The sequence below is a fragment of the Carcharodon carcharias genome, chromosome 1 (genome assembly GCF_017639515.1).
Source record: "Carcharodon carcharias isolate sCarCar2 chromosome 1, sCarCar2.pri, whole genome shotgun sequence".
Lineage (NCBI taxonomy): Eukaryota > Metazoa > Chordata > Chondrichthyes > Lamniformes > Lamnidae > Carcharodon > Carcharodon carcharias.
The window spans coordinates 93714029-93741785 of NC_054467.1; the positions used below are offsets into that span (position 1 = coordinate 93714029).

The 27757-nt window shown below is 44.3% G+C and overlaps 1 protein-coding gene across 6 annotated transcripts in view; it reads left to right on the forward strand.

The window, feature by feature from the left end:
- pde5ab (phosphodiesterase 5A, cGMP-specific, b) overlaps positions 1-27757 on the forward strand; it is a 264229-nt gene that overhangs the window by 99759 nt on the left and 136713 nt on the right. For 2 of the 6 annotated variants that reach the window (XM_041198053.1, XM_041194077.1), the window contains exons 11-16: positions 333-392; positions 4966-4980; positions 6292-6438; positions 14524-14649; positions 22388-22482; positions 24042-24129. In XM_041198053.1, the coding sequence (XP_041053987.1) occupies positions 333-392; positions 4966-4980; positions 6292-6438; positions 14524-14649; positions 22388-22482; positions 24042-24129 (531 nt within the window). The remainder of the gene's footprint in view (positions 1-332; positions 393-4965; positions 4981-6291; positions 6439-14523; positions 14650-22387; positions 22483-24041; positions 24130-27757) is intronic. The other 4 variants (XM_041194787.1, XM_041195659.1, XM_041196434.1 and 1 more) reach the window with 4 other exon arrangements.

Here is a 27757-nt window from a genome sequence, read left to right on the forward strand (position 1 = left end):
TTAAAAACATATTATGGTGGATAATTAATAAATAATTAAACAGATGGATTCCACCTTGGGCATAATCGTTCAATTGTCTATCCGAGAAAAATGTTTCCAAGTCATCTGTTGTTACTTAATTGGAAATTAAGACGTTGGTGCTGCCACAGCTATCATCTGCAGCCACTGCTACTTGTCTTTTAAAACCATGTAGGAAAAGCTGTCAGATTCTTCCCATTTTCTGATGGTGTAATCTTAATGGAAAAACAAGGGTAATTTTCAAAAGCAACAAGTAACTTTGCTGTATCCAGGAAATGGCAGCTTGTTCAGAATATGTTTTGCTGTTATTTCAGGTCCTTTCATATCATGCATCTGCCACTGAAAATGAAACTGAGGAGCTTCAGGTAACAGCGGTAAAAGCACTTTTCAGTTTCCATTTGACTCACAGTTGTTGTTCAGCATTTAATCTTAATTCCATATAGTCTGTGTCCACCCAACTAGTAACCTCCAATGTCAGAGCAAGGAGATGGAACCTTGACAATGTAATAGAATTTGCCAAAGACAATAGCTTCGGTCTATCCAATGTTTAACCGGAGGACATGTACCACATCCAAGACATCTGAGTAGCAGTCTATCAATGCAAAGACAATGGCAGAGTTAAAAGAGAAGCTGGCAAAGTGGAACTGGTGTACGTGCTGACTCCATGGGTGAAAATTACCTGATGAAAAACACGGGTCTGGGTGGGTTTTGGAGGTTAGCACATTGGGAATCCCAGCCCTGACTTCCGGGTTTTACTCCAGTGCATTAGGATCAGTGTGTGCAACCCCCTTGGAAGATGTGGGTTACAATTAACATGGTACTTTTTTTTACCAAACTTTTGAGTTTAATGTTAGGCCCATGTATTTCCTGGGTTTCCTGAAACTTGCTAGTGATAGCAAAGTAAGTACATAGTGGCAATTGGATAGGTTGAATCAATCTCAAAGGAAGTATAGCAATAAATACAAACAAAAATTTCTGGAAATCTTCAGATCAGGCAGCATCTGTGTAGAGAGAAACAGAGTTAATGTTTCAGGTTCAGAAGGAAAATCGAAATGTAAGAGTTTTTAAGCCAGTGGAAGGGGGAAGGGGGAGGAGGCAGGAAGAACAGAAAAGAAGCTCTGTAATAGGGTGGAAGGTGGGAGAGATTAACTACAAAGATCTCGTGATGTAAAAGACAGGGAGTGGGAATAGGTATAGGGAAGAAACAAGTTGTGTCCAGATGAGGTGTGAATGGTTATACAATAGCCATCTGAATGTAACATGAAGGGATAAAGAATTAAAGAAACAAGCCAGTAAAACAAAAACACATAGAACAAGATGGAGGCAATCTTACTGAGCTTGACAACTTTAGACCATAACCTCTGCCTTTGAATTCTTCCATGTCCCTGTTCCAACCATATGCAGTATCTCCTCACAGAAGGTCCACAAATACATAAAACTGGTGACTGCTGGGGTGTTTGCCAGAGCCAGCAATTATGTGAACATTTCCTGTGATGAAGATAGAGAGAGTGGGTGCTCGGCTTTGTGGCTCTGGCTGGCTGTCACAGGTGCAAGGCATCACTGACTGCACACAAGCAGCAATTTATGCATCCCCAGAACAGCCAGTGTCATTTGTTGAACAGAAAGTCTTCAACTCCATCAATATACTGGTGGTGTACAGCCACAAAATGATATTTATGCTGCAAGATTTCTGGACACCTGTCATGATTCTTTCATCCTACAGAAATCTCCCTGATGTCTTTGGACTTGGAAGCAGACTAAGAGATAGCTGCTGGGCAACAAGGAATACCCACTTCAAACTTTGCTCTTGACACCCATGAGAAACCTGACAACTGAAGCCCTCATCATTACAATAAATGCCAAATCATTATGAAATATGTGACTGAGCATGTCATTAGCATGCTGAAGATGAGCTTCAGGTTCCTTGACAGATCTGGAATTGCCCTTCAGTGTGCAACAGCCACGTGTAAAACATGTCCCATCCGTTTCCCCCTTGGCAAAAATGGTGTGCCAGATATGGGGGCAGGACTTCCAGATTTGGCGCTCTGGTGCCACTTCGGCTAATGCACAGAGACCTTCGGTCTTTGCAAAAATTCGGCCCTTGGATGCAGGTCATGCGACACTGTAAGGCCAAGGCTAGGTATCTATCAACCTATTTAAAGTGACAGACATGTTGACATTCAGAGTTTGCATGACATTGGTCATGGCATGTATGGACTAAATTGATTGAAGCATTTGATGTTCCACACTGGTGGCCATTCAATCCATGGAAAAACAGATTATCCCAATGGCCTGCAATGTCAATCCACTTTCATTTGACATAGACTCCTCTGGTCTCTCTGAGGAGAGATGTATTGACAATGGTTTCAATCCCTGGTTAAGTCAGCATAAGTGTTTAGCTTTGTACCAATATATTTAAAACAGATAAATGTCTTTACAACTAAGCTTCATAGCACTGAAGGAATTTGTCTCTAAAAATTGGTGTCTGAGGAAAAGGACCCACTTGCCAACTAACATAGGAGCTGGGAGAGGAAATGGACCAGGGGATCAGTGGGGAAAAGGTGATCTTCATGGAAGAGAGGGCCTGGGTGGAGATGGGGGAAGCTGCCAAATGTGGGATTGTGGGCTAGAATGAGTGAGAGAACTCAGGAGCAGGGTGGGAGGGACAGATGACAGCAGGAGCAGACACTCAGATGGTCTCAATTTGAGATGCAAGGGCAATGATGAGTTCTATACATAGAATTATAAATGAGCCTGGGGCAAAGGGGTATATGGAGGGAGTTAATGATATAGGATAGGAGTATTGGCTTCTCCTTGCATTCTGGAGTAGTGAGTTATTTTGGAGCATGAGACCAAGGCATGATTGATCCAGGTGTGATGCTGGATGACTAATAAAAATTTGCTCAAGCCTACAGCCGTCTGACTGAAGAGAATCACGGTTACACCTATACAGGGAGATGGTAGGGATGGGAAATGATGAATGATTTGGAGGGAGTGAGGGAAATAAGTCAGAGGTGATGAAACAGTTATGTAGGTCCAAAGTAGCAGAGATTTGGGGGTTTCTGCCAAACAGAGCAGGACAAACCACTGGGAACTTTCCAACGATAATTTTCATTTCACTGCTGGGTTTTGGCATCTCCAGTGCATGTCAGCGGACATGAAGCACACCAGCATGTCATAATCTCAGCTTGACTGTTTAACGATGGAACTTTTAGGTGTTTGGAGGTTTTGCATAAAGACAGTATTATACGAGATGGACACAGCATATCAAAGGTTGAAAATTCCAGTCATAGAGGGACAGCAACAAATCTGAGAGGTACTGTCAGTTTTTCCATTCACACTGTCCACAGAAGCAGAAAGAGGGAGCAGTCTTTCTCGTGCGTGTTTGGATTGATGTTGCAGGTCATTGTGAGAAAGTCTTCTTCCATAGATGGACTGTCCTTCTCTGTGGAACCGCAATCACAGCAATAAGTCCATGTAAGCCATGACTATTATGATACAAACTTTGGATGCCAATATGTCTATTGGCTTAAACAGGATGACACATACCTTAGACATGGCCCTACAGCATGTCACTGATCCTCACCTGCCTGGCCTAGATCAGAGTGGAAGGAGTGATGTTGCTGCTGGCCCAGGAGACAGATGGTATCGAAAGGAGACATGGAAGTGGAGACTCTACTCAAAGCACTCCCACATTTCGCCTGTTGCCCCCTCCCCCCAACTCCAGCCAATATCTGATGTGCTGCCTTTATTCCTGATGGCCAAGTATGCCCCTGTACTGAGGCAGGTGCAGCAATATCTTGCAAAGTCCTTACAGATTCCAACATGTAGAGATCATCAGTTAAGGGCATCGCAGCAGTTAGAACAGGACTCTGAAAAGCCTGTCTCAGCCTCTGCTGCAACCATAGGGGTTGTATCATGTAGGAGTGGTAAGAAAAGGAGGAGTAAAGCTTTCTTGTTAATCATGTGTTTGTGAAAATGTTTTGTTATTAAGTTTCCCCTTTTTTATTCAAATTAAATAGAATGCATTCATTTGCCCCAATTTTCTTTAATACCCATTCTTGCCTGTTGGGTATCAACTTGTCTTTCAGTTGCTTGTTGAAGAATATGAAGACATAAATTGGCAGATACCAATAGGAGAATGTGCAATGGATGGGCCGTTGGTTGCCAGACTGTTTTGGGGGTGGGAAAATTTTTGGGCTTCATTGGCTGGGCCAGCATTTATTGCCCATCCCTAGTTGCCCTGGGGAAAGTGGTGTTGAGCTGCCTTCTTGAACTGCTGCAGTCCATGTGGTGTAGGCACACCCATAGTGCTGTTAGGAAGGGAGTTCCAGGATTTTCACCCAGCGACAGTGAAGGAACGGCGATATATTTCCGGGTCAGGAGTGTGAATGACTAACTGAAGCTTCAAGCAATTACAGAATACCTAGTGTCCCAAACAATAATGTGAATAACTTGGTGTGGTGCTGGGTGTCTCATCTTCATTTTCCTCTTCCTACTCCTCTTCCTTTCCATTAGAATCATAATCAAATTGACAAGTAAAGAACAGCTTGCTCTTCCTCCACCTCTAATCCTCACAGCTGCACTCTGTTGTACAGACTGCAGCACACACCAAATACCAGAGACCCTCAATGACGAATTATAAAGGGCACTGCCCAGTCCAATCCAGGCACTTGACCTGTAGCTTGAATATGCCAATGATGATCTAGCTGGTTGTCATATAGTTGTCATTGTCACAATCTTGGTGTATATTGGTGGGTTCGTCACAGTGTCATCAATAAGGTTTGAAGGAGGCTCCTTTATTGACTATCAGTCACCTCTTTAAGGGTACTTTCAGGTAAGAACAAGCCAGGATATTGGACTGGCACAGTATGAAAACATATGTAAGCTCCCAGGCAATTTAGCGCAAACCTTCCTGAAATATGAACTCTGTTTCTCTCTCCATAGATGCTGCCTGACTCAGTGAGTATTTCCAGCATTTCCTGATTTTATCTCTATCTGTGCACCTGGTTACATAGATTGTGCTTCCTGTGATCTTGATGCCTCTGCTGCTACCATCTCTGTTGTCCACCATATCTACCACTATAGTAGGCCCTTGCTTCTGTCGATGCCAATTGCCTTATTCATTTGAAGTCCAATCTTAAAGTACCATGGCACCACTCATCTTGATGTTCTTTGTGTGAAGACCTCCAAAGTATAGAAGCAAGGTTCTCACAACATGTACAGTTAGAGGAAACTAAGAAAGCAATTTGAGCACTAAGCCGATATTAATCTTTGGGCTTCTGACCTTTAACTAGACCCATGAAATGCAGGTCAATCTCACCTTTATCATAATGGCAAACTCCATGCTGGAGTGCTAAGTTCAAATAGCAGTGAAAATGCCTTCAAAAGTGCCTCATTTAAATGTTATAACCACTAACCCAACTCTTAGTTCCTTATTTAAGGAAAGATGTAAATGCATTAGAAGCAGTTCAGAGAGGGTTTACTAGATTAATAACTGGAATGGGCGGGTTATCTTATGAGGCAAGGCTGGAAAGGCTAGGCTTATATCTGCTGGAGTTTAGAAGAATAAGAGATGACTTGATTGAAATATATAAGATCCTGAGGGGACTTGACAGGGTGAATGTGGAATGGATGTTTCCTCTTGTGGGACAATGTAGAACTTGGGGGGTCACTGTTTCAAAATAAGGGGTCACCAATTTAGGACAGAGATGAGGATTTTTTTTTATCTCAGAGGGTTGTGAGACTTTTGAATTCTCTTCCTCAAAAGGTGGTTGAGGCAGAGTCCTTGAATATCTTAAAGGCAGAGGTAGATAGATTCTTGATAAGCAAGAAGGTGAAAGGTTATCGGGTATAGGCAGGAATGTGAGGTTAAAATCAGATCAGCCATGATCTTATTGGATGGTGGAGCAGGCTTGAGGGCTGTGGTCTACTCCTGCTCCTAATTTATACATTTGTCTGTTCTTCAGAGAGGGTTACTTGTCCATATCCAAACCCACCTCCATTAAAAGCAGAGTGGGCATGTTGGAGACAGATTGAGTTAGGGTTCCAATTCCTGCCATTTTAATCTACACCCTGCCCCTCCCCCCCATTAAAATTGCCCCACCTCCACTCTAAGATGTCTCAAATGCAACCTTTGTGTCACAAGATAACTTGCCCTTGTTCAATCATTACTTAATTAGAAATAAATATCAAAGTGGAAATAAATATATAACCATTCATCATTCGTGTTTTTATCATGTTCACTCTCGTAAGTATTGTTTTATTTTTCAGGCCATGACTGTCCCTTCTGCTCATTCACTAAAGCTGCTAGATTTTAGCTTCAGTGATTTTGACTTGTCTGAAGTTGAAACGACGTTGGCTACCATCCGAATGTTCATTGATCTGAACTTTTTACAGAATTTCCAGATGAAATATGAGGTATAACATTGTTTGTGGCAGCCACGACTAAGGCAAATAATCAATTCTATAAACTTAAACTACATCTGTATAACCTTTATTAGCATAAATATACATGCCTTAACACCTTTATCTGATAAGATGGGAAAACATGCAACCTAAAAAAAACTTACTTGAATTTGAACAATATATATTCTTTGGTAACACAAAAGCTTGTTTTGACTCGGGAACTAAATGTTTGAAATAGATTCTACTTTGGATGTATTTTTTAAAATAATTTCTGAAAGAATCTATATGATCTTGAACCCATTGAACCAGCCTGCTGCCACCTTGGCTCTGGATACCAGCGTTCACAAGGGTTTTCAGGGTATGACAGCAGTCCAATGTTCTGTCCTCCAACAGATTATTAGGATTGCTGAGGTGCCACCCAGGGGAGTGGCACTGACTCTGTGGAACACATACCTGCTGGCCCCTCTCAGAATAACAGCATTTGTCCCCCCACCACTGCCACTCGATCAGTTCTGTTGCTGCTGCCTGTCAACCAGCCAGCCCAGACTGCCGCCACCCATGCTGAGGTGGTGCATTCTGAAGCCTGGCCTGCTCTAGGGTATCCTGCAAGGTCATCTGCAGTATTGCTCTGTGACAGTCGGCAACCTTCCACCAGCCAAACTGCAGCCACTATGAGCACTGTGAGGGATCATTAGGCCAGGCAAGGCTGGCACTTTGGGAGTGCATGAGTGATTAGTTAACTTTTGTATGGAATATTAAAAGGCTTGTTTGATAAAGTTGGTCTAGGAATTGCTTGTTTGTGGTGGCTTTTATTTCAGAATTGTGGCCAAAGGAACAGTATGATTCTGTGACAGAGGTAGGGTAAGGTGCGTGCCTGTTGTAGAATGGGGATTTCAGGTTGTGCTCAATGGAATATAGATGAACGAGGTGTTCGCAGACAGCCCGTCCAGAAAGGGGATGTGTTGACTGCCTCCTCTCCTCCTGCTCCTCCTTTCCCTTCTCATTCCCACTCACTAGCTGCTTGCACCTTAGTGTCAAGGACTGGGTCTCCATGGTGGCGAGGTTACGCAGCACAGAATGGATCGTGATGAATGTGGAGACGTGCTCCAGCAAGTACTGCAGGATTCCTCCAGAGTGGTCCAGTGAGCAGAAGCATTGCCTGAGCTGTCCCAATGGTCTGTTTTATGATCCATGTGGCATCATGGCTGTAATTATATGCATGCTGCTCAATTATGGTTGAGTTGCGCAGAAGTCATGAATCAAGTGTTAAGTAGATAGCCCTTGTTGTCCGACAGCCATTTTCTTGATTGATGTAGTGGCTCAAATACTGAGAGTGCAGCGGGTGGGGTGGATAAGCAGGAGGTCTTATCCCCTTCTCCTCTTCCTCCTCCTCCCTCTGCAAGCAGCCACGTGCTCTTCTGTGCTGCTCCGTCTCCCTGCTGCAGCACTCATGTCTGCGAATAAGTGATCCGACCAGAAACCTGGAAGTCAGAACTAAAGGCTTCTCTGCGTGCAGCACCACTCCATGCTTCACTGACTTTAAACTACTCTGCAAACCACCAAACACTTGGGCAAACTCAAATAGAGCCAGTAGCAACTAATCAGCAACTAAGCCGAGAGTGATTGATGATCCCTTTAAATTAGGCTTGTCCAACCTTTTCACTTGGGGGCCACATTTCCATTCTTTTCTCACTCTAGGGGCTGATGAGCAAATTTCAGAAAGATAATGTTTGGCACAACATTAAACATCAATTTCAAAATAAAGTTAGACATGAAGAAACAATTTGCTAAGCAACAATAAAGTATTGTGAAAACAATAAATTGATAATTAAAAAGTGGAATTAATAAAGATCACCATTAGAATGTGAGAGGAACAGAGTCCGTCTGGCTCACTCCCAATCTCTTAATGTTCACTCACTCACCCTAACCCACTGTGCGAGTGGGTGGATTGTGTGTGGGGGTGAGTGTGAATGGGAATCCTGAGACTGCAAGTGAGCCAGACACACACACAATGCCACCCTCACTCACTAACTCTCTCTCCCACCCTCACTCACTAACTCTCTCTCCCACCCTCAATCACTAACTCCCTCTCCCACCCTCACTCACTAACTCTGTCTCCCACCCTCACTCACTAACTCCCTCTCTCACCCTCACTCACTAACTCTGTCTCCCACCCTCACTCACTAACTCTCTCTCTCACCCTCACTCACTAACTCTCTCTCACCCTCACTCACTAACTCTCTCTCACCCTCACTCACTAACTCTCTCTCACCCTCACTCACTAACTCTCCCACCCTCACTCACTAACTCTCCCACCCTCACTCACTAACTCTCTCTCTCACCCTCACTCACTAACTCTCTCTCCCACCCTCACTCACTAACTCTCTCCCTCACTCTCACTAACTCCCTCTCTCACCCTCTCTCACTAACTCTCTCTCCCACCCTCACTCACTAACTCCCTCTCTCACCCTCACTCACTAACTCTCTCACCCTCACTCACTAACTCTCTCACCCTCACTCACTAACTCTCTCTCCCACCCTCACTCACTAACTCTCTCCGTCACTCTCACTAACTCTCTCCCACCCTCACTCACTAACTCTCTCTCCCACCCTCACTCACTAACTCTCTCCTTCACTCTCACTAACTCTCTCTCCCACCCTCACTCACTAACTCTCTCTCCCACCCTCACTCACTAACTCTCTCTCCCACCCTCACTCACTAACTCTCTCCCTCACTCACTAACTCTCTCTCCCACCCTCACTCACTAACTCTCTCTCCCACCCTCACTCACTAACTCTCTCTCCCACCCTCACTCACTAACTCTCTCTCCCACCCTCACTCACTAACTCTCTCCCTCACTCTCACTAACTCTCTCTCCCACCCTCACTCACTAACTCTGTCTCCCACCCTCACTCACTAACTCTGTCTCCCACCCTCACTCACTAACTCTCTCACCCTCACTCACTAACTCCCTCCCTCACCCTCACTCACTAACTCCCTCTCTCACTCACTCACTAACTCTCTCTCCCACCCTCACTCACTAACTCCCTCTCTCACCCTCACTCACTAACCCTCTCACCCTCACTCACTAACTCTCTCTCCCACCCTCACTCACTAACTCTCTCCCTCACTCTCACTAACTCTCTCTCCCACCCTCACTCACTAACTCTCTCCCTCACTCTCACTAACTCTCTCTCCCACCCTCACTCACTAACTCTCTCCCTCACTCTCACTAACTCTCTCTCCCACCCCTCACTCACTAACTCTGTCTCCCACCCTCACTCACTAACTCTCTCTCCCACCCTCACTCACTAACTCCCTCCCTCACTCTCACTAACTCTCTCTCCCACCCCTCACTCATTCATTCTCTCTCCCACCCTTATTCACTTACTCTGTCCCCCACCCTCACTTACACTTGCTGTCCCACCCTGACTCACTCTCTCTGCCACCCTCACTCATTCACTCTCTCTCCCCCCCACAATCACTCACTCTCTTTCCACACTCACTTTCTCTCTCCCGCACTCACTCTCTCTCTCTATTCCACACTCACTTTCTCTCTCTTCCACACTCACTCTCTCTCTCTCTCTACCATCACCACACACCCCCGCCATTGTATCCAGCCTCTCCCGACCTGGCAGGCAGCCTCCTCCCCAGTCCAGCCCAGCCCAGCAGCCAGTTTCTTCCCCGGCCCGGCCCAGCTCAGCAGCCTCACTCTGTCTCTCTTTCCCTCTGCCAATACCTTTTTTTTCCTCAGCACACTCGCTACCACCAGTGTTGCTACTCCTCCAATCACAGATTGCTTCTCTTCCACATTTGTGAGTGAGCCTATCAGCAGCAGCTGCAGGAGAGGAAGAGCCTGTGATTGGAGGAGCAGTTTCTTTCAGAATCTTCTATTCCACTTATTGACATTTTGAAAACTACCTCCAGGGGCCACGTTGGGGGGCTTTGCAGACCACATTTGGCCCATGGGTCACGCGTTGAACAAACCTGCTTTAGATAGAGCTGGTGGGGGTGGTCCTTCCTGCTGCTGAAATTGAGCTTTACCTAGAGTGGTGAAGCCCAAGATGACAGCACTGGCATCAAATTAGTGTTACCTGCTGACTGACGTCATAATCTGCCTACTCTGCAAACCAAGTGCACGCTGCTGACACCCATCATCCCCAAAATGGCATTCAACAAGGCTGCACCAGAAGTGAGAGTGTGGCACCAATGTCATTTTGGAACCCAAATGGCACCCAAAACACTGAAACTACAGGTGCCATGGAGCCTAATTTCATGGTCCTTATCTCTCTTTTGCTACAGCATGCTCCTTCAATGGCTGAAAGGAGAGGCGGTGCAATTTAATTTCAACATGCTACTCTGAGGCTGAACAACTGGGGAGACTTTGAGCATTGCCTTATAATCTCCAGATTTTCCCTTCCCTTTAGCGACGAGGCTTGTGACACTATTGGTACTTTATTTTAGCAACTCACCTGAGGTCAGATGCTTTGCCTTAGGAGAGCCAGGGGTTGAAGCCCACATATCAACACTGACATGACACACTGTTACTCTGAACATACTGCCCAGACAGTCTGCTATTTTACACAGAGAGAAAGAAAGAAGACCTGGATTCATATAACTCCTTTCACAACCTCAGGACATCCTAAAGCACCTTACAGCAATGTACTTTTGAAGTGTAGTCACTATTGTAATGTAAGAAACGTGGCAGCCAATTTGTGCTCAGCAAGGTCCCACAACAGCAGTGTGATAATGACCAGAAAACCTTATAACGTGCTGATTGAGATTTTAATAATGACCAGGGCACTGAAGAGAACTCACTTTCTCTTTGGAATAATGCCATGGGATGTTTTATATCCACTTGAAAAGGCTGATAGTCCCATGGTTCAACATCTCATCCAAAAGTGGCACCTCGGACAATACAGCAATCACTCTGTATTGCACTGGAGTGTCAGCCTAGATTTTGTGCTCAAGTCCCTGGAGTGAAGTATCCCCCCAGCTTCTGAATCTGTGTTATCAACAGAGCCACAGCTGAGAACGGTCAGATTAAGTATGGTCAGGGATAGAGGGTGGAATCGTCCCAGATTTGGACTAAGTGTGATGGCAGGAAGGTAAAACAACATTTTACCTGCCAGCCGCGATGGCGGGTTTTCACGCTGTATCATCCCAAACCCGCCACATTATTTATACACTCGCGGGAAACACACCGCTTCCACGGCGGGCGAGCTCTAATTCACCCACCTGCCATCACCCCGCCGCTGCATCACTCTGGGCACCATATTTAAAGTCCAGCTGCAAGCATACATTGCAGTGCTTTCAGACCACCACTGCTGCACAGAAGACATGGCCCTGAAACTGAAGAGGACTGCAGCCCCCAGGTTCAGTAACATGTTTCTCGAACACCTTTTGGATGCCGTGGAGGCCCGCTGGGATGTCCTCTACCCCCACTCTGACCGCAGGATGGGCAGCAACAGCACTAACCCAGCTTGGGAGGCGGAGGCAGCAGTGGGCAGCGCCAATGCCCTTCAAAAGAGGACATCCACCCAGGGCCACAAGAGAATGAATGATCTCCTCCGTTCCATGAGGTGCTGACGGTGAGGTTGGCGGTGCAGTACCAAGTGAGCGTCCAGCAGTGCAACATCCATCAGATAACCATGCCATGAGTGATACGTCCTCTTTCACAGGCCAGTGCCATGCACTAATTATCTCCCCTACCGCTCGCACATCTGGGAAACAGCCAACAAAGTCCACAACCCAGGGATTCCAACCAAGCCCCAAAGAAATCTCTGAAGAGGAATCTGAAGGCACCCCCCCTGAAGTCCCATCACAGCGCTCACCCACACCCTCCACCAGCGCAGAGACACAAATCTCGGTGAGACCTAGCTTTAGGATAGCCCCGAGATCACAGTCTAGACAGCACGTAGCACCGTCCAATCCACAGCAGGTGGAGGCAGGGACTTCCCAGGCTTCTGGCACTTGGAGGACTGCTGGAGGTCAGAACTTTGCTAAGTTGGAGTCAGATGAGAGCCGCTGGACTCGGTAATGTCACAGTTGCAGGAATTGCGTTGCCACAGTCCCAGTCTGCTACAAGCAACAGACAGCCCAACTGCCTGTGATATCATAAAAGGGGAGGGGCCCAGTCTTTTAGGTTGAGATTGGCTACAGAAGAAAAAACTCAGCTGGTCTGAAATATTTCACCGAAAATCAGATAGTATTTTAAATACTCCCGTTCCACAAGAATTAGTGCTATTATTGAATTTCTTAGATTCTTCACCCGATATGCGAAATAAATTAGGAATTGGATGAACAGAGATCCAATACTGTCGAAAGTCAGAGACTTTGTTTTGCAAGGATGGCCAAACTCACCTGTATCTGAAGAATTGAGACCATCCATGTTAGAGACACAGAATTTAGCTGTCGAGGCAGAATTTTGTTGTGGGGGTTGAGAGTTGTTGCCCCATCACAAGATATTCAAAATGGATAGATGTAGACGAAGTCAAATTGCCAGCATCGAACGCAACAATCGAGAAGCTACATCGCAGTTTCAGCATACATTGCCTACCTGAAATTGTCATTTCTGATAATGGTACAGCCTTTACCAGCACTGAGTTTCAGAAATTTATGGACCTGAATGGAATCCACCATATAAAGACAGTTCCATGGCATGCCTCATCGAATGTTGTAACCAAGAAGGCTGTACAAACTTTTACGTCTAGTATGAAAAAGTTATCGGAAAGCACTCTGAAACCTCAACTTCCCCGGTTTCTCTTAAGTTATTGTACAATACCATATTCGACTACAGTTTCAACACCGTTGGAGTTAATGAAACACCGTCTGCATGCATATTTACACTTGGTGTTTCTGAATTTAGAGAGGAAGGTAGCGCAGAACCAGAAAAATCAGAAATTTAACCATGACATACACAGTAAAGTTCGCACATTCAGTGTAGGTGACACAGTACACATGCAAAATTTCAGCAGTGGACCCCACTGGTCTCAGAGAACCATTGTTTCAGAGGCAGGTCCATTATCTTTCCAAGTACGAATAGGAGATAAAATCATCCGTAAGTACGTGGATCGCATCCGTGCCAGAGAGACATTCCAATAATTGACCCATCAACCCACGATTAACATTAAACCGTTGACTTCTGAGGTGTGTGATCGATGTAGAACAAACATTCCAGATCATTCATAGGTGTTGCCAAATCCTGAGCTGCCCAATTCCAATGATGTGTCGCATAGTGCAGTTCCAGATCCTGTCGATCCTGTTCAGGAACCTCCAGTGGCAGATCTACGCCGCTCTAGCCATACACGAAGAGCACCTCAGAGACTTGATTTATAATCACCTGAAATTGTATATATATTTGTTGGATTGTTTAAATGTGTTTTGTAAAGAGTAATTGTAAAAAAAACTGAAGGGGGAGGAAATGTGGTAACTGCATGTATTGTCCCTCCCTCCTGTCAGTGACGGGTCATGTGATGCACTGTGTGGCCTTTGACCAGTGAGCTCTTAGCATGGGCAATCCGGGGAGGGGTAGTGGAGCCTTTCAGACAAGGGATCAGGTCCAGGTGCAAGCACTCCGAGATGTCTCTGTCATAAAGTTTTACTGTTTCTTTACGATACCTGTCTGCTCCATTGAGTTATCACAAATAACTTGCATGAATTTCAGGTACTCAGTGAAGTTCTTGCTTTCTTTCAGCGAGAGTATATTTCACCCAGTTATATCTGCTACCAATATATCATACACCTTAGAAATCAAATAAGACACATGTACAGTGTGTGTCAAATTCTCAGCTGGAGGAAGGTGCTCCAGTGAAGAACATGTAAGAATGTAACTGGGCACCTGAAATGAATGATATTTGTTGTTATTGCCTCACTTTCACTGGGGCAATGGATAAGAACATATTTGCTGTAACAGAAGTGGAACATTTTAAACAAATCATAATCTTCCATGTCCTCTGCTAAACAGTTACTTTGTAGGCTAATGAGGTAAAATGGACAGGAATAGCATCTTCAGCTGTCAGTCTGAGTGGATCCAAGTTGCACATTTCTCTACAAATGATATTTGCATAAACTATTGATTTCTTTTATCCTCACAGGTTCTTTGCCGTTGGATTTTAAGTGTTAAAAAGAATTATCGAAGACATGTAGCATATCACAATTGGAGGCATGCATTTAATACAGCTCAATGCATGTTTGCTGTGCTGAAGTCTGGCAGGATTCAGGTTTGTCACTGCTCAGTTTACTTTTAGATATTCTTCATTTGTTGCCAATTATTATTTTGGTGCCCTGCTCTTCATCATGTGTTACACACCATTTTGTAAATGTCAACAGTTGCACTGTTAAATATCTGTGGCTATAATATTCCTGACCTAGCCAGCAGAAAAACACCACTTGGATAATTAATGCTAGAATTTTCCAAAAATCATTAAAACTAACAATTAACATAAATTTGAATAATCAGACTTGAAACACCTTGTTATTTTCATGCACAATTTACATGCATAAGTTGCTTTGTTCATTTTAGTTTTGTTTTTTAAAATTGGTATTAAAATATGCTTTTAGGGGGAAATGTGCCAGTACTGGGAATTGAATTAGGTGAAAAATGGTATGGTCAGCTCTCCCAGAGCAGTGCTGACATTTTTGTGAGGCTGTGCTCTGAATATGTTAATTTGTATAATTTACCCAATATTTTCCACTTTTGACCACCACCAGAATTCCCATATCAGGCACAAGGTTTTCTCTCTGTAGACATTTTCACTAATCACAAATAGCACCTTGTATTGTGCCAATGTAACTTTTCCTTTCTCAAACCTGCCATGTTTTTTGATATTGACATTAGAGCAATTTAGTGAAATATAATAAAGAATACTGGCAAGGTCTTGGCATTGAGTTTATGGTGGTTACTAATTTGAAACTTTCCAAATACTGTTTGGTGATCTTTGCATTTATCAGGGAAAGGGAGCATTCATCCCATCGTGTCAGATTCAAGTTGAGGCCCTAGAGTAGAATGGACAGATTGTTAACCCGTTGCATCAGCTAGTCAGCCCACCTCCAAAATTTATTTTTTAGCAGCTAGACTCTCACGGCATTACTTATAGTGAGCTAGAGGGAACGGGGTGGAATTTCAACTTTGGACATTATGGTTCCTATATGGAACCTTCCTGATTTTCATTATAGACTCAAAGAATCGAATCACAGGGCAGAAATTTACGTCCCGTGGGCTGGCGCACATCCGACCCAATCAGGTGTAAAATAGCGCTCGATAATGTCGGGCGAGCATCCTGATGTCATCGTGCACTCGCGCAATATTTTGGTCAGCGGGTGCGCGTAAGAGTTGGCAGCGAACCCGCCAACAATTAAGAGGCCTATTAAAGCCCTTAATCATTTAAGTTCTACCTACTTTTCTCTGCCCATCCAATCTTACTGTTGGTGGGTGGTCGAATCAGCCAGGCAGCCTTGGGCAGGATTTTCCAGTCGTCGGGTGGGCATGTCAGACAAGCCTAGGAGCAGCTGGGAAATGGTCTGCTGCTGCCTGCGATCGGCCCCCGACTGCGATTTTACCCTGAGGAACACAGCTCTCCCAGGGTGGGGCTGGGAGGAGTGTGAGCGCAAAGGTCTGCGTGGGGGAGTGTGCACTGAAAGCTCCCTGAGGGCACACAGCTGCCTCAGGGAGCTGAAGAATTGTGGATTCCAAAATAAAGATTTTAAAAATGATAGAAACATGTCCCCATATGTGACTCAGTCACATAACAGGGACATATTGAAAATGAGGTTTAAACATTTTTACTGCTTTTTAATTACTGTTGGAAACCTCATCCATGGGCGAATGAGGCCATTTGAACTGTCAAGCCCACATGGGCTCAAGGGAAGGACAATTTATCTGGTCCCACTTTCCTACCTTTTCATCTTAGCCCTTCAATTTTTTTCCTCTTCAGGTGCTTATCCAATTCCATTTTGAAAGCCATGATTGCCACTTCATTTTTTTTTTGGGCCATTACTGTTTCGCCAGTCACTTCTAGTTCTTGACTCTCCCAAAAATGAGGACAATTTCTCTCTGTTGAAATTTAATTCCATTGGAATAAAAAGTCAGATGGGTTCTATAAACCAGCGCAGACATGATGGGCTGAAAGGCCTCTTTCTCCGCCGTGACTTTTCTATGGCTGCATGGTTCTATAACGAGTGGGTGATCCATTCTACCAGATTATAATCACGTGGTGAAGACTAAATCTCCTTCTGTATGAGAGGCTGAGGGCCTAATGTGCCCCTGATGTAGCAAGTAAGAATAATGAGGATTCCCTGTATTGCCCTTTGATGTAAATTGTTGTTGTTGCATTACAAACTATAGGATTTTTATATATTACGAGTTGATCTCCCTTGGAGTTCCACACAGGAAGGCAAGGCCAATTGTGGATTGGTGTTTGAGGACAGTGAAGCTTTGGCCAGTGCTTGCAAACATACTTCTATCCCTGTTTAAATATCATATCTTCTTTCCTTACTTTTATATTTCTATTATAAATTCCAATGTCTGCATTTATAATGCTGGATAGAGTGGCAAGGAGGCAATCATTGGAGGACAGAATGTGAAGGAGTCAATCAATGGACAAAAGCTTGTAATTAATTGGTCAGTGGAGGTGAATCAGGGACAAATGATAGGAACATATAGAACAGGGCTTAACAGGGATAAAACTCTATCACTGGGCTGGATTTAGTCAGCCCAATGGGGGGTTTAACCCACCAGTTGGTGAATTGTTGGGGAATCCCTGTCAGTTCAGTGGGGTGGCCTGACGGTATTAAGTGCCCATCAAAAACACTTAAGTGACCAGCATTAGGTTTCCCACGATTCTGAACCCTGATGGTGGAAGTTCTACCTTCTAAGGGATGTCAGCCAATCAGAGACCAGCAGCTCCCCATCGCTCATCGACACCATTGGGAGCTGTGGTGGCTGCCGGAAATGCACCCACCAGAGGCCTAGGTTCACCAAAGGACCCTTGCCTAAGGTGAGTGAGAGCAGGATGGGAATCGCAGGGTAGGGATTTGTGGGAGGAGGGGGAGGGCATCAGAGACAAGGTCAGGGGGCTGGCTTTCAATAGCCCCTCCTTTTCCAATGTTGGGATCCTTGGTTAGGCACAGAGTGTCTGATAAAAAGGGACCTCCCCTGAAACCTGACAAGGTTTACTGGCTGGCCTTTGAGAGGGTGGGAGAGTCCTGCAGTTCCCATTTAATCCCTGAGCCACCACTAAATTGCGGTGGGTTCAGGGATAACGGGTGTCAGTTGGCTTATTGATGAGCTTAATTGACATCCTGCCGCCAGCAGCCAGGATCCATGTCGGTCCCTTCTATCCTCTGAGTTTAATCGGGGGGGTTTTGCTGCCGCAGGAAGACTGATTCCTGTAATTGATTGGACCCGGCCACCATGTTTCCCACTGCAATGGGCTGAATTATTTTATTTATTCTTTCATGGGATGTGAGCATCACTGGCAAGGTCAGCATTTGTTACCCATCCCTAATTACCCTTGAACTGAGTGATTTTCTAAGCTATTTCAAAGAGCAGTTAAATGTCAACCATGTTATTGTGGATCTGGAGTCACATGTAGGTCAGACCAGTTAAGGATGGCAGATTTCCTTCCCTAAAGAACATCAGTGAACCAGACTTTTTTTTTACGACAATCAATGATATTTGTCATGGTCAAAAACAGAAACAGAAATACCTAGAAAAACTCAGCAAGTCTGGCAGCATCGGCGGAGAAGAGCACAGTTGATGTTTCGAGTCCTCATGACCCTTCAACAGAACTAAGTAAAAATAGGAAAGGGGTGAAATATAAACTGGTTTAAGGGACGGGGAGTGTTGTTGGGACAAGCAGGCAGTAATAGGTGGAGATAACCAAAAACTGTCACAGACAAAAGGACAAAGAGGTGTTGAAGGTGGTGATATTATCTAAAGGAATGTGCTAATTAAGAGTAGAAAGCAGGACAGACAAGGTACAGATAGCTCTAGTGAGGGTGGGGTGAAGGAATACTAAAAGGGCTAAAAGGTAGAGATAAACAATGGGTGGAAATACATTTAAAAATAATGGAAATAGGTGGGAAAAGAAAAATCTATATAAATTATTGGAAAAAACAAAAAGGAGGGGGAAGAAATGGAAAGGGGTGGGGATGAAGGAGAGGGTTCAACATCTAAAATTGTTGAACTCAATATTCAGTCCGGAAAGCTGTAAAGTGCCTAGTCGGAAGATGAGGTGCTGTTCCTCCAGTTTGTGTTGAGCTTCACTGGAACATTGCAGCAGGCCAAGGACAGACATGTGGGCATGAGAGCAGGGTGGAGTGTTGAAATGGCAAGCGACAGGGAGGTCTGGGTAATGCATGCGGACAGACCGAAGGTGTTCTTAGCCCTTTTAGTATTCCTTCACCCCACCTGTACCTATCTGTACCTTGTCTGTCCTGCTTTCTACTCTTAATTAGCACATTCCTTTAGATAATATCACCACCTTCAACACCTCTTTGTCCTTTTGTCTGTGACATCTTTTGGTTATCTCCACCTATTACTGGCTGCTTGTCCCAACAACACCCCCCGCCCCTCAAACCAGATTATCTTTCACCCCTTTCCTATTTTTACTTAGTTCTGTTGAAGGGTCATGAGGACTCGAAACGTCAACTGTGCTCTTCTCCGCCTATGCTGCCAGACCTGCTGAGTTTTTCCAGATATTTCTGTTTCTGTTTTTGGTTTGGATTTCCAGCATCCGCAGTTCTTTGCTTTTATATAGTTGTCATGGTCACCGTTACTGAGATTTCAATTCCAGATTTTTTATTAATTGAAATAAATTTCCACCAGCTGCCGTGGTGGGATTAAGCCCATGTCCCCAGTTGCATTAGCCTGGGCCTCTGGATTACAAGTCCAGTGGTATTACCACCACTCCAGCATCTTCCCAATTGAATCCAGCCCCTTGTTTTTAAAAAAAATAACTCTTGGGATATGAAGATTGCAAAGCCGTAGCTGGTCTTGAAAAGGTGATGGAGAGCCTTCTTTTTGAGATGCTGCCGTTCATGTGGCAGTGGTCTTTCTACATTGCTGTTAGGTAGGAAGTTGTAAATTTTGCCCCCAGTGATGGTGAAGGAATGGTGATATAGTCCTCGTCAGGATGATGTGCGTCTTGGAGAGGAATCTGCATGTGATGAGGTTTCCATGGACTATGGCTTTTGTCTTTCTAAATGGCAGAGGTCACAGATTTGAATGGAGATGTCCAAGAAGCTTTGGCACATTGCTGTAGTGCATCTTGTGGGTGATAGATACTGAAACCACTTTAAACTGCTGGTAGAGGGAGTGGATATTTACAGAGGTGGCTGGTTGATCCTGGATCATGTTAAGTTTCTGAAATGTTGCAGCTGCACTTATCCAAGCTAATGGAGCATATTCCATTACAACCCTTACTTGTATATGGTGGAGAAGCTTTGGGGAGTCATGAACTGAGCCACTCATCACAGAAGGACCAGTCTGTGGTAATAGCCACGTCATTTATTTGGCTGATCGATGACTTCCAGAATATTGATGTTGGGGACTTTGGTGATGGTGATACCATTGATGTCAGGATATTTGAATGTTTCTTGCTGGAGATGCTCATTCCTGGCACTTGTATAGTGTGAATGTTACTTACAAGCATGGCTTTTTTTCCAGGTTTTTCTGTATCCAGTCATGGACTGGTTTCTTATCTGAGAAATCGTGTATGGAGCTAAAAACTGTGCAATAATCAGCAAACTGACAGACTTCTAACCTTACAATGAAGGGTAGGTCATTGAAGAAGATAGGTGAGCCAAGGGCACTGCCTTGTGGAACTCCTGCACTGATGTCCTGGGGTTAGGATGATTTCCCTCCAATGACCACAACCAGCTTCTTTTGTGTTAAGTATGATTCAACCATGAGAGAGTTTGCCTCATAATCCCCATTTTAGGACTCATTAATGCCACACTTGGTTGAATGCTGTTCTGATAGCAAGGAAAGTCACTCTCATCTCTTTTATGGAACTTGGCTTTTTTTATCCATATTAAGACCAAAGCCGTTATGTGGTCTTGACAGAACCCTAACTGAGCATTGGTGGGCAGGTTATTGATGAGCAAATGCTATTTTGCAAATGCTGTTGATGACTCCTTTATTCCTTTGCTGGTGACTGTAAGTAGTTTAATAGGGCAGTAATTGACTGGGTTGGATTTATCCTGCTTTTTGTGGACAGGACATACCTAGGCAATTTTCCACATTGTTGGGTAGAGGCCAGTGTTGTAACTGTACTAGAACAGCTTGGCTAAAGGTGTAGATAGTTTGAAAGAATCACAGCCAGGATCTTCTTGGTACCCATAGTCTTGTCACATTTCTTGGTTGCCGGCCACTCAGCCCAGTGATTCACCACATGCAGGTCTCACTCCTAAGCTACCTTCTTAATTACGTACTGTGTCAGTGTCTGAGTTAGTGGCTGTGAATATGAGAGCAAGTGACAGTGTTTCTTCATCATCACTGTCTTCCTCCTCTTCCACTTCTTGGTATTCCACTGCTGCCTGGTCAGGCTGCATCACTTGCCCAGAAGGAAAAAACAGTAAAAACTGAGAAATAAGCGTACTGTCCGAACTGGTCTTGTATAACTTAAAATGGAACACCAGTAAAAACTGATAAATATGAGCACTGGTCCAAGCTGTTTTCTCCTTCTGGATGTGTTTCTAAAAGGAGTAGGGAGGGAGGTTATTAAGAGGTGCATACTTACACCATCTGCAGCATATAAATCAGAAGAGATTGTGGGACAAGGGGGTAGTGAGACGTGAGAGAAAGGGTTAGGTATGTGGATATTGTTGTCCTCTATCAGTTTAACCATGCTACTGGCCATAGCCTCATCAAAAGCCCGCTCCAATGATGATCACCACCATCTCCTCAATGGGGGTAAGAACATACACCCATGCCTGCTCCCCTGCCAATTAGCACCCGCTGCCTCCAGTAGTGCACCATCTTGCCCTGCAGTCAGTAAGTGTGATGTAGTTGGTTTGGGCAAGGTGGCTGTCATGGTTGAATAACTAGAAAAGTCCGTGAGCTGTGAGATATGGATGTGATGCTTGCAGCAATGCTGATTGTGTGAGGTTGAGGTGAAGCTATGAATGTGAGATATGAATCATGATTGATAGAGCTTGTTTATGGGGATGTGGTGCATTGAGCAATGTGTGAGGCTGGTCATGAAGTTGGTGAAATAGCAACCAAAGATACATTCGCTTACCCCGACCATTCGTGTGAGGTCATTGGACTTTTCGGACAATGAATCCAGGTCTTCGGGGTTTGATTTATTGCATTGACCACCTAAACTATCTGCTTCCACTGCTTCTCAGAGTTTGTCTGTAGGGCCTTTTGTCCCCTGTGAATAGAGAGCTTCTCTCCTCCTCTGCACCATCTCCAACAAGTCCTCCAGTACAGTGTTGGAAAGTCTTGGAGCTCACTCTGCCCCATGTTGTGCCATTCTTCTTTCCCAAGTCAGGATCAGTCACAGAATGACTCCCAGCACCTGCTTCAGACACAATACACCTCCGTGTTAAGAGGTGCAGACAGGTTTTAAGTAGTGCATGCTAGCTTGAACTGGTGCTGGATTCTCATGATTTTGGGTCACCTGCTGAGGTATGCAGCCGCTCAACAATACAGTTATTGTTATTCACATTACAATCATGGTAATGAGCAGGCTGCGCAAAATTGACAGCAATGGGCACAGGTCAATCACGCATCACAATCCACATACTAATTTTCAGCAGTTATCGAATTTTGCAGCCTCAAAGTTGAGATGAATAATGAAATTCTGCTGTTAAGTTTCTTGTCAGCATTTCACTCCATTAGTGTGAAAAATGTTAGATTCCTCGCTGTCCACATTCCACCTACCCTTACAAATATTAAATAACCTGAGTATTGAGAATTTGAAAGTTCCTTGTTTTCTTCTGTTGTTACAGAACAAGTTAACTGACCTGGAGACATTAGCTCTGATCATAGCAACCCTGAGCCATGATCTGGACCACAGGGGGGTGAACAATGCTTTCATAAAGAGGTATGAGCCTTTCAAATGTTGTGAGTATGATATATTCCAGTTGGTGATTATTGGATAGTGAGGTTATTATTGCACCGAAGTGAGTTGGTGCTCCAATGCACTTTCCCTCAGATTGGTTTTTCAAATAGTTCCATGGCTTTGCTCCCTCCTCCCTATCACTGTAACTTCCTCCAACCTTACATCCTCCGAGATCTCTGCGCTTCTCCAAATTTGGCCTTTTGAGCATCCTCAACTTTCATTGCCTGACCATTGGTGGTCACCTTCAACTGTCAAGCACTGGAATTCCTTACCTAAATCTCTCCATCTCTTTACCTCTCTCTCTCCTCTTTTAAGGTGTTCCCTACCTCCTTTGAACAAGCTTTTGGCTACCCATCCTAATATCTCTTTATGTGCTTTATGTGTTTACTAACACTCTTGCGAAGCAACTTGATATGCTTTACAATGTTAAAGATCTTTTATAAATGCAAGTCATTGCTCATGTTGCTGTATGTAGTATGTTTTCATGGGCTGTTCTTGTTTGGATTACTTTATTACCTGCTGGTAAATATTATGAACTTTACTGGTCAGCATAGTCCAAGTCTATCATGACCTCCACATAAAAGGATAAATTGCTGAGCAGTTTACAAGCGATAAGGCCAGATGACTAGTGGAAAGTGCTTTTATATATTGATCAATATAATGAAAATTCCAAATATTGTATGCACTTCTTGTGCTCACTGAAAAGATCACTATTCCTTTCCTGTGTGTAATCGCACCTGGGAATTTGGTTTAGAAAGAAAAGAATGAATTTACATTCACCTCATACCTTTCATGATCTCAGTCCCAAAGTGTTTTACAGCCAAGGAAGTACTTTTGAAGTCTAGTCACTAATGTAGTGTACAAAAGACAGCAACCAATTTACACATGCACAACAAGATCCCAAAAAAACCAATGAAATAAATGAACAGATAATCTGTATTAGCTGTTAATTGAAGGATATACATTGTCAGGACTCCAGGAGAACTCTTCTGGACTTCTTTGAATAGTGTCAAAAATTTTCATGTCCACCTGAGAGGGCAGACAAGACCTTAGGTTATCATCTTATCTGCACAGCAACACCTTCAACTGTACAGCACTCCCTCATGGACTGGAGAGTCAGCATAGCTTATGTGCTCAGGTCTCCGGAGTGGGATTTCAATGAAAAACTTTGATGACCATGAGGTATGAGTGCTACCACTGAGCTGTAAGGCAGGTGTAATTCATGTGTACGTTCAGCTAACCTTGGAACCCTCCAGATATTAGTTGGCGTCATTGCTTCTCAATCCACCAGCTCCAACGTTCAACCTGCAGTTTTATGCTTTCTTCCCCAGCTCACCTCTGTTATGGGTGATGGTGGTGGCCAACTTACTTGCCACTGCTCTTCCCACCAGGCCTGCAGCAGTACAACCTGCTTCAAAGGTGAAACATGATTACGGAAAGAGCCAATTTAGTGCATTATTGTGTGGTGATTTTGCTTTCTGGTTTTGAAAGTTGAGTGTAACTGTTTACATGGAATCTTCTATTTATTTGATGTTGTGCAGGAGTGAGCACCCTCTTGCTCAGCTCTACTGTCACTCCATGATGGAACATCATCATTTTGATCAGTGTGTCATGATACTCAACACCCCTGTAAGTGGATCACTGCATTTGTGTTTCATTCAAATTAATCATGTTGATACTCAAATGATGCAAGGGCCAAGAGCTTTATTTTTGGAATTTGTCTACATTTTGCTGCTGTTGCTGAGTTTTTTGTGAGTTTCTGCAAATTCTCTATTTTTAATGAATACAGGGGTATTTTACTTTACAACTGAATAGCCATGTTTGGAGGCCTTGTTCATTATTTTTGAACAAATTGTGTTTGACACGGGATATAAAATTGGCAAAGACATTTTTATAGTCGGTGATAAGCTTCTTCACCCAATGTAAAAATTGACACCACAAAATGTTTTTATTCTTTACAATGCTTAAAGCTTTGAAAAATTATGGAAAGTATAGAAATTGTGTTAGAATGCATGTTGAAATTGACCAAGGGGATCTTTCCAAATAATGCTTGCACAATTGCAGGATCTTTTCAATGTCAGGATGTTAAAAAAAATACTTTGTAGAAGAAACAAATGTGAGTACAGCGTGTATGACAGACATACTGAAATCATTTTCAATTGATGCAATTTTGAAAAAAAAAGGCGCTAAACACTTTTAAATTATGCCTTACTGATTCTAAGAGAAAGACTTGGGCAATTAAAAAAAATTTGATTTTTGAATTGAATCTTAAGTCCTGCTCCTGCTTGATCTTATGTACTTATTTTTTTTACTCATTCACAGGATGTGGGCTTCGCTGGCTGCACCAGCACTAATTGTCCATCCCTAGTTGTCCTTGAGAAGGTGGTGGTGAGCTGCCTTCTTAAACCACTGCAGTCCGTATGGTGTAGGTACACCCACAGTGCTGTTATGGAGGGAGTTCCAGGATTTTGACCCAGCGACAGTGAAGGAACGCGATATTTCCAAGTCAGGATGATGACTGACTTGGAGGGGAACTTCCAGGTGGTGGTGTTCCCATCCATCTGCTGCCCTTGTCCTTCTAGGTGGTAGTGGTCATTGGTTTGGAAGGTGCTGTCGAAGGAGCCTTGGTGAATCCCTGCAGTGCATCTTGTAGATGGTACACACTGCTGCTACTGTGCGTCAGTAGTGGAGGGAGTGAATGTTTGCGGATGTGGTGCCAATCAAGCAGGCTGCTTTATTCTGGGATAAAAACAAAAAACTGCGGATGCTGGCAATCCAAAACAAAAACAGAATTACCTGGAAAAACTCAGCAGGTCTGGTAGCATCGGTGGAGAAGAATAAAGTTGACGTTTCAAGTCCTCATGACCCTTCAACAAAACTGAGTAAAATTAGGAGAGGGGTGAAATATAAGCTGGCTTAAGGTGGCGGGGGGGTGGGGGGGTGGGGGGAGAGAAGTTGGGGGGGGGGGGTGTTGGTTGTAGGGACAAGCAAGCAGTGATAGGAGCAGATAATCAAAAGATGTCACAGACAAAAGAACAAAGAGGTGTTGAAGGTGCTGATATTATCTGAAAGAATGTGCTAATTAAGAATGGATGCAGGACACACAAGGTACAGCTCTAGTGGGGGTGGGGTGAAATAAGACTAACGGCATACAAGGTATAGATTTAAAAATAGTGGAAATAGGTGGGAAAAGAAAAATCTATATAAATTATTGGAAAAAACAAAACGGACGGGGAAGAAACGGAAAGGGGGTGGGGATGGGGGAGGGAGTTCAAGATCTAAAGTTGTTGAATTCAGTATTCAGTCCGGAAGACTGTAAAGTGCCTAGTCGGAAAATTATGTGCTATTCCTCCAGTTTGCATTGATCTTCACTGGAACAATGCAGCAAGCCAAGGACAGACATGTGGGCAAGAGAGCAGGGTGGAGTGTTAAAATAGCAAGCGACAGGGAGGTTCGGGTCATTCTTGCAGACAGACCGCAGACACTTCCTCCTACCTCTCCCTGGACCATGACCCCACCACTGAACATCAAGCCATTGTTTCCAGGACTGTCACTGACCTCATCTCCTCTGGAGATCTTCCTCCCACAGCTTCCAACCTGATAGTCGCTCAACCTCGGACGGCCTGCTTCTACCTCCTACCCAAAATCCACAAACAGAACTGTTCCGGCAAACCGATTGTGTCAGCGTATTCCTGCCCCACGGAACTGATTTCTCATTATCTTGACTCCCTTCTCTCTCCTCTTGTCCAGGACACGCTGGTCCACTCCTCCATCACCCCCTACACCTCAACCCCCACCTACGGCACCTCCCCATGCATACGCAAAAGATGCAACACCTGCCCCTTCACTTCCTCTCTCCTCACTGTCCAAGGGCTCAAACACTCCTTTCAAGTGAAGCAGCATTTCACTTCCATTTCCCCCAACTTAGTCTACTGCATTCGTTGCTCCCAATGCGGTTTCCTCTACATTGGAGAGACCAAACACAAACTGGGTGACCGCTTTGCAGAACACCTGCGGTCTGTCCACAAGAATGACCCAAACCTCCCTGTCGCTTGCCATTTCAACACTCCACCCTGCTCTCTTGCCCACATGTCTGTCCTTGGCTTGCTGCATTGTTCCAGTGAAGCCCAACGCAAACTGGAGGAACAGCACCTCATCTTCTGCCTAGGCACTTTACAGCCTTCCGGACTGAATATTGAATTCAACAACTTTAGATCTTGAACTCTCTCCTCCATCCCCACCCCCTTTCGGTTTCTTCCCCATCCGTTTTGTTTTTTCCAATAATTTATATAGATTTTTCTTTTCCAACATTTTTCCATTATTTTTAAATCTATACCTTTATTGCCCTGTTAGTCTTATTTCACCCCACCTCCACTAGAGCTGTACCTTGTGTGTCCTGCCATCCATTCTTAATTAGCACATTCTTTCAGATAATATCAGCACCTTCAACACCTCTTTGTTCTTTTGTCTGTGACATCTTTTGATTATCTGCTCCTATCACTGCTTGCTTGTCCCTACAACCACATGCCCCCCCACCACTTCTCTCCCCACCCCCCACCCTCACCCCCACCTTAAACCAGCTTATATTTCACCCCTCTCCTAATTTTACTCAGTTTTGTTGAAGGGTCATGAGGACTTGAAACGTCAACTTTATTCTTCTGCACCGATGCTGCCAGACCTGCTGAGTTTTTCCAGGTAATTCTGTTTTTGCTTTATTCTGGATGGTGTAAAGCTTCTTGAGTGTTGTGGGAGCTGCACTTTTCCAGGCAAATGGGGAGTATTCTATTACACTCCTGACATGTGCCTTGTAGATGGTGGACAGGCTTTGAGGAGCCAGGAGATGAGTTACTCTTCACACGATTCCTAGCCTCTGACCTGCTCTTGCAGCCACAGTATTTATATGGCTGGTCCAGTTCAGTTTCTGGTCAATGGTAACTGCCAGGTTATTGATAATGGGGAACTCAGTAATGGTAATGTAATTGAACATCAAGGGCAATGGTTGGATTCTCTCTTGTTGGAGATGGTCATTGCCTGACACTTGTGTGGCGTGAATGTTATTTGCCACTTGTCAGCCCAAGCCTGGATTTTGTCCAGGTCTTGCTGCATTTGTACATGGACTGCTTCACTATCTGAGAGGTCGCGAATGGTGCTGAACATTGAGCAATCATCAGCGAACATACCACTTCTGACCTTATGATGGAAGGAAGGTCATTGATGAAGCAGCTGAAGATGGTTGGGCTGAGGACACAACTCTGGG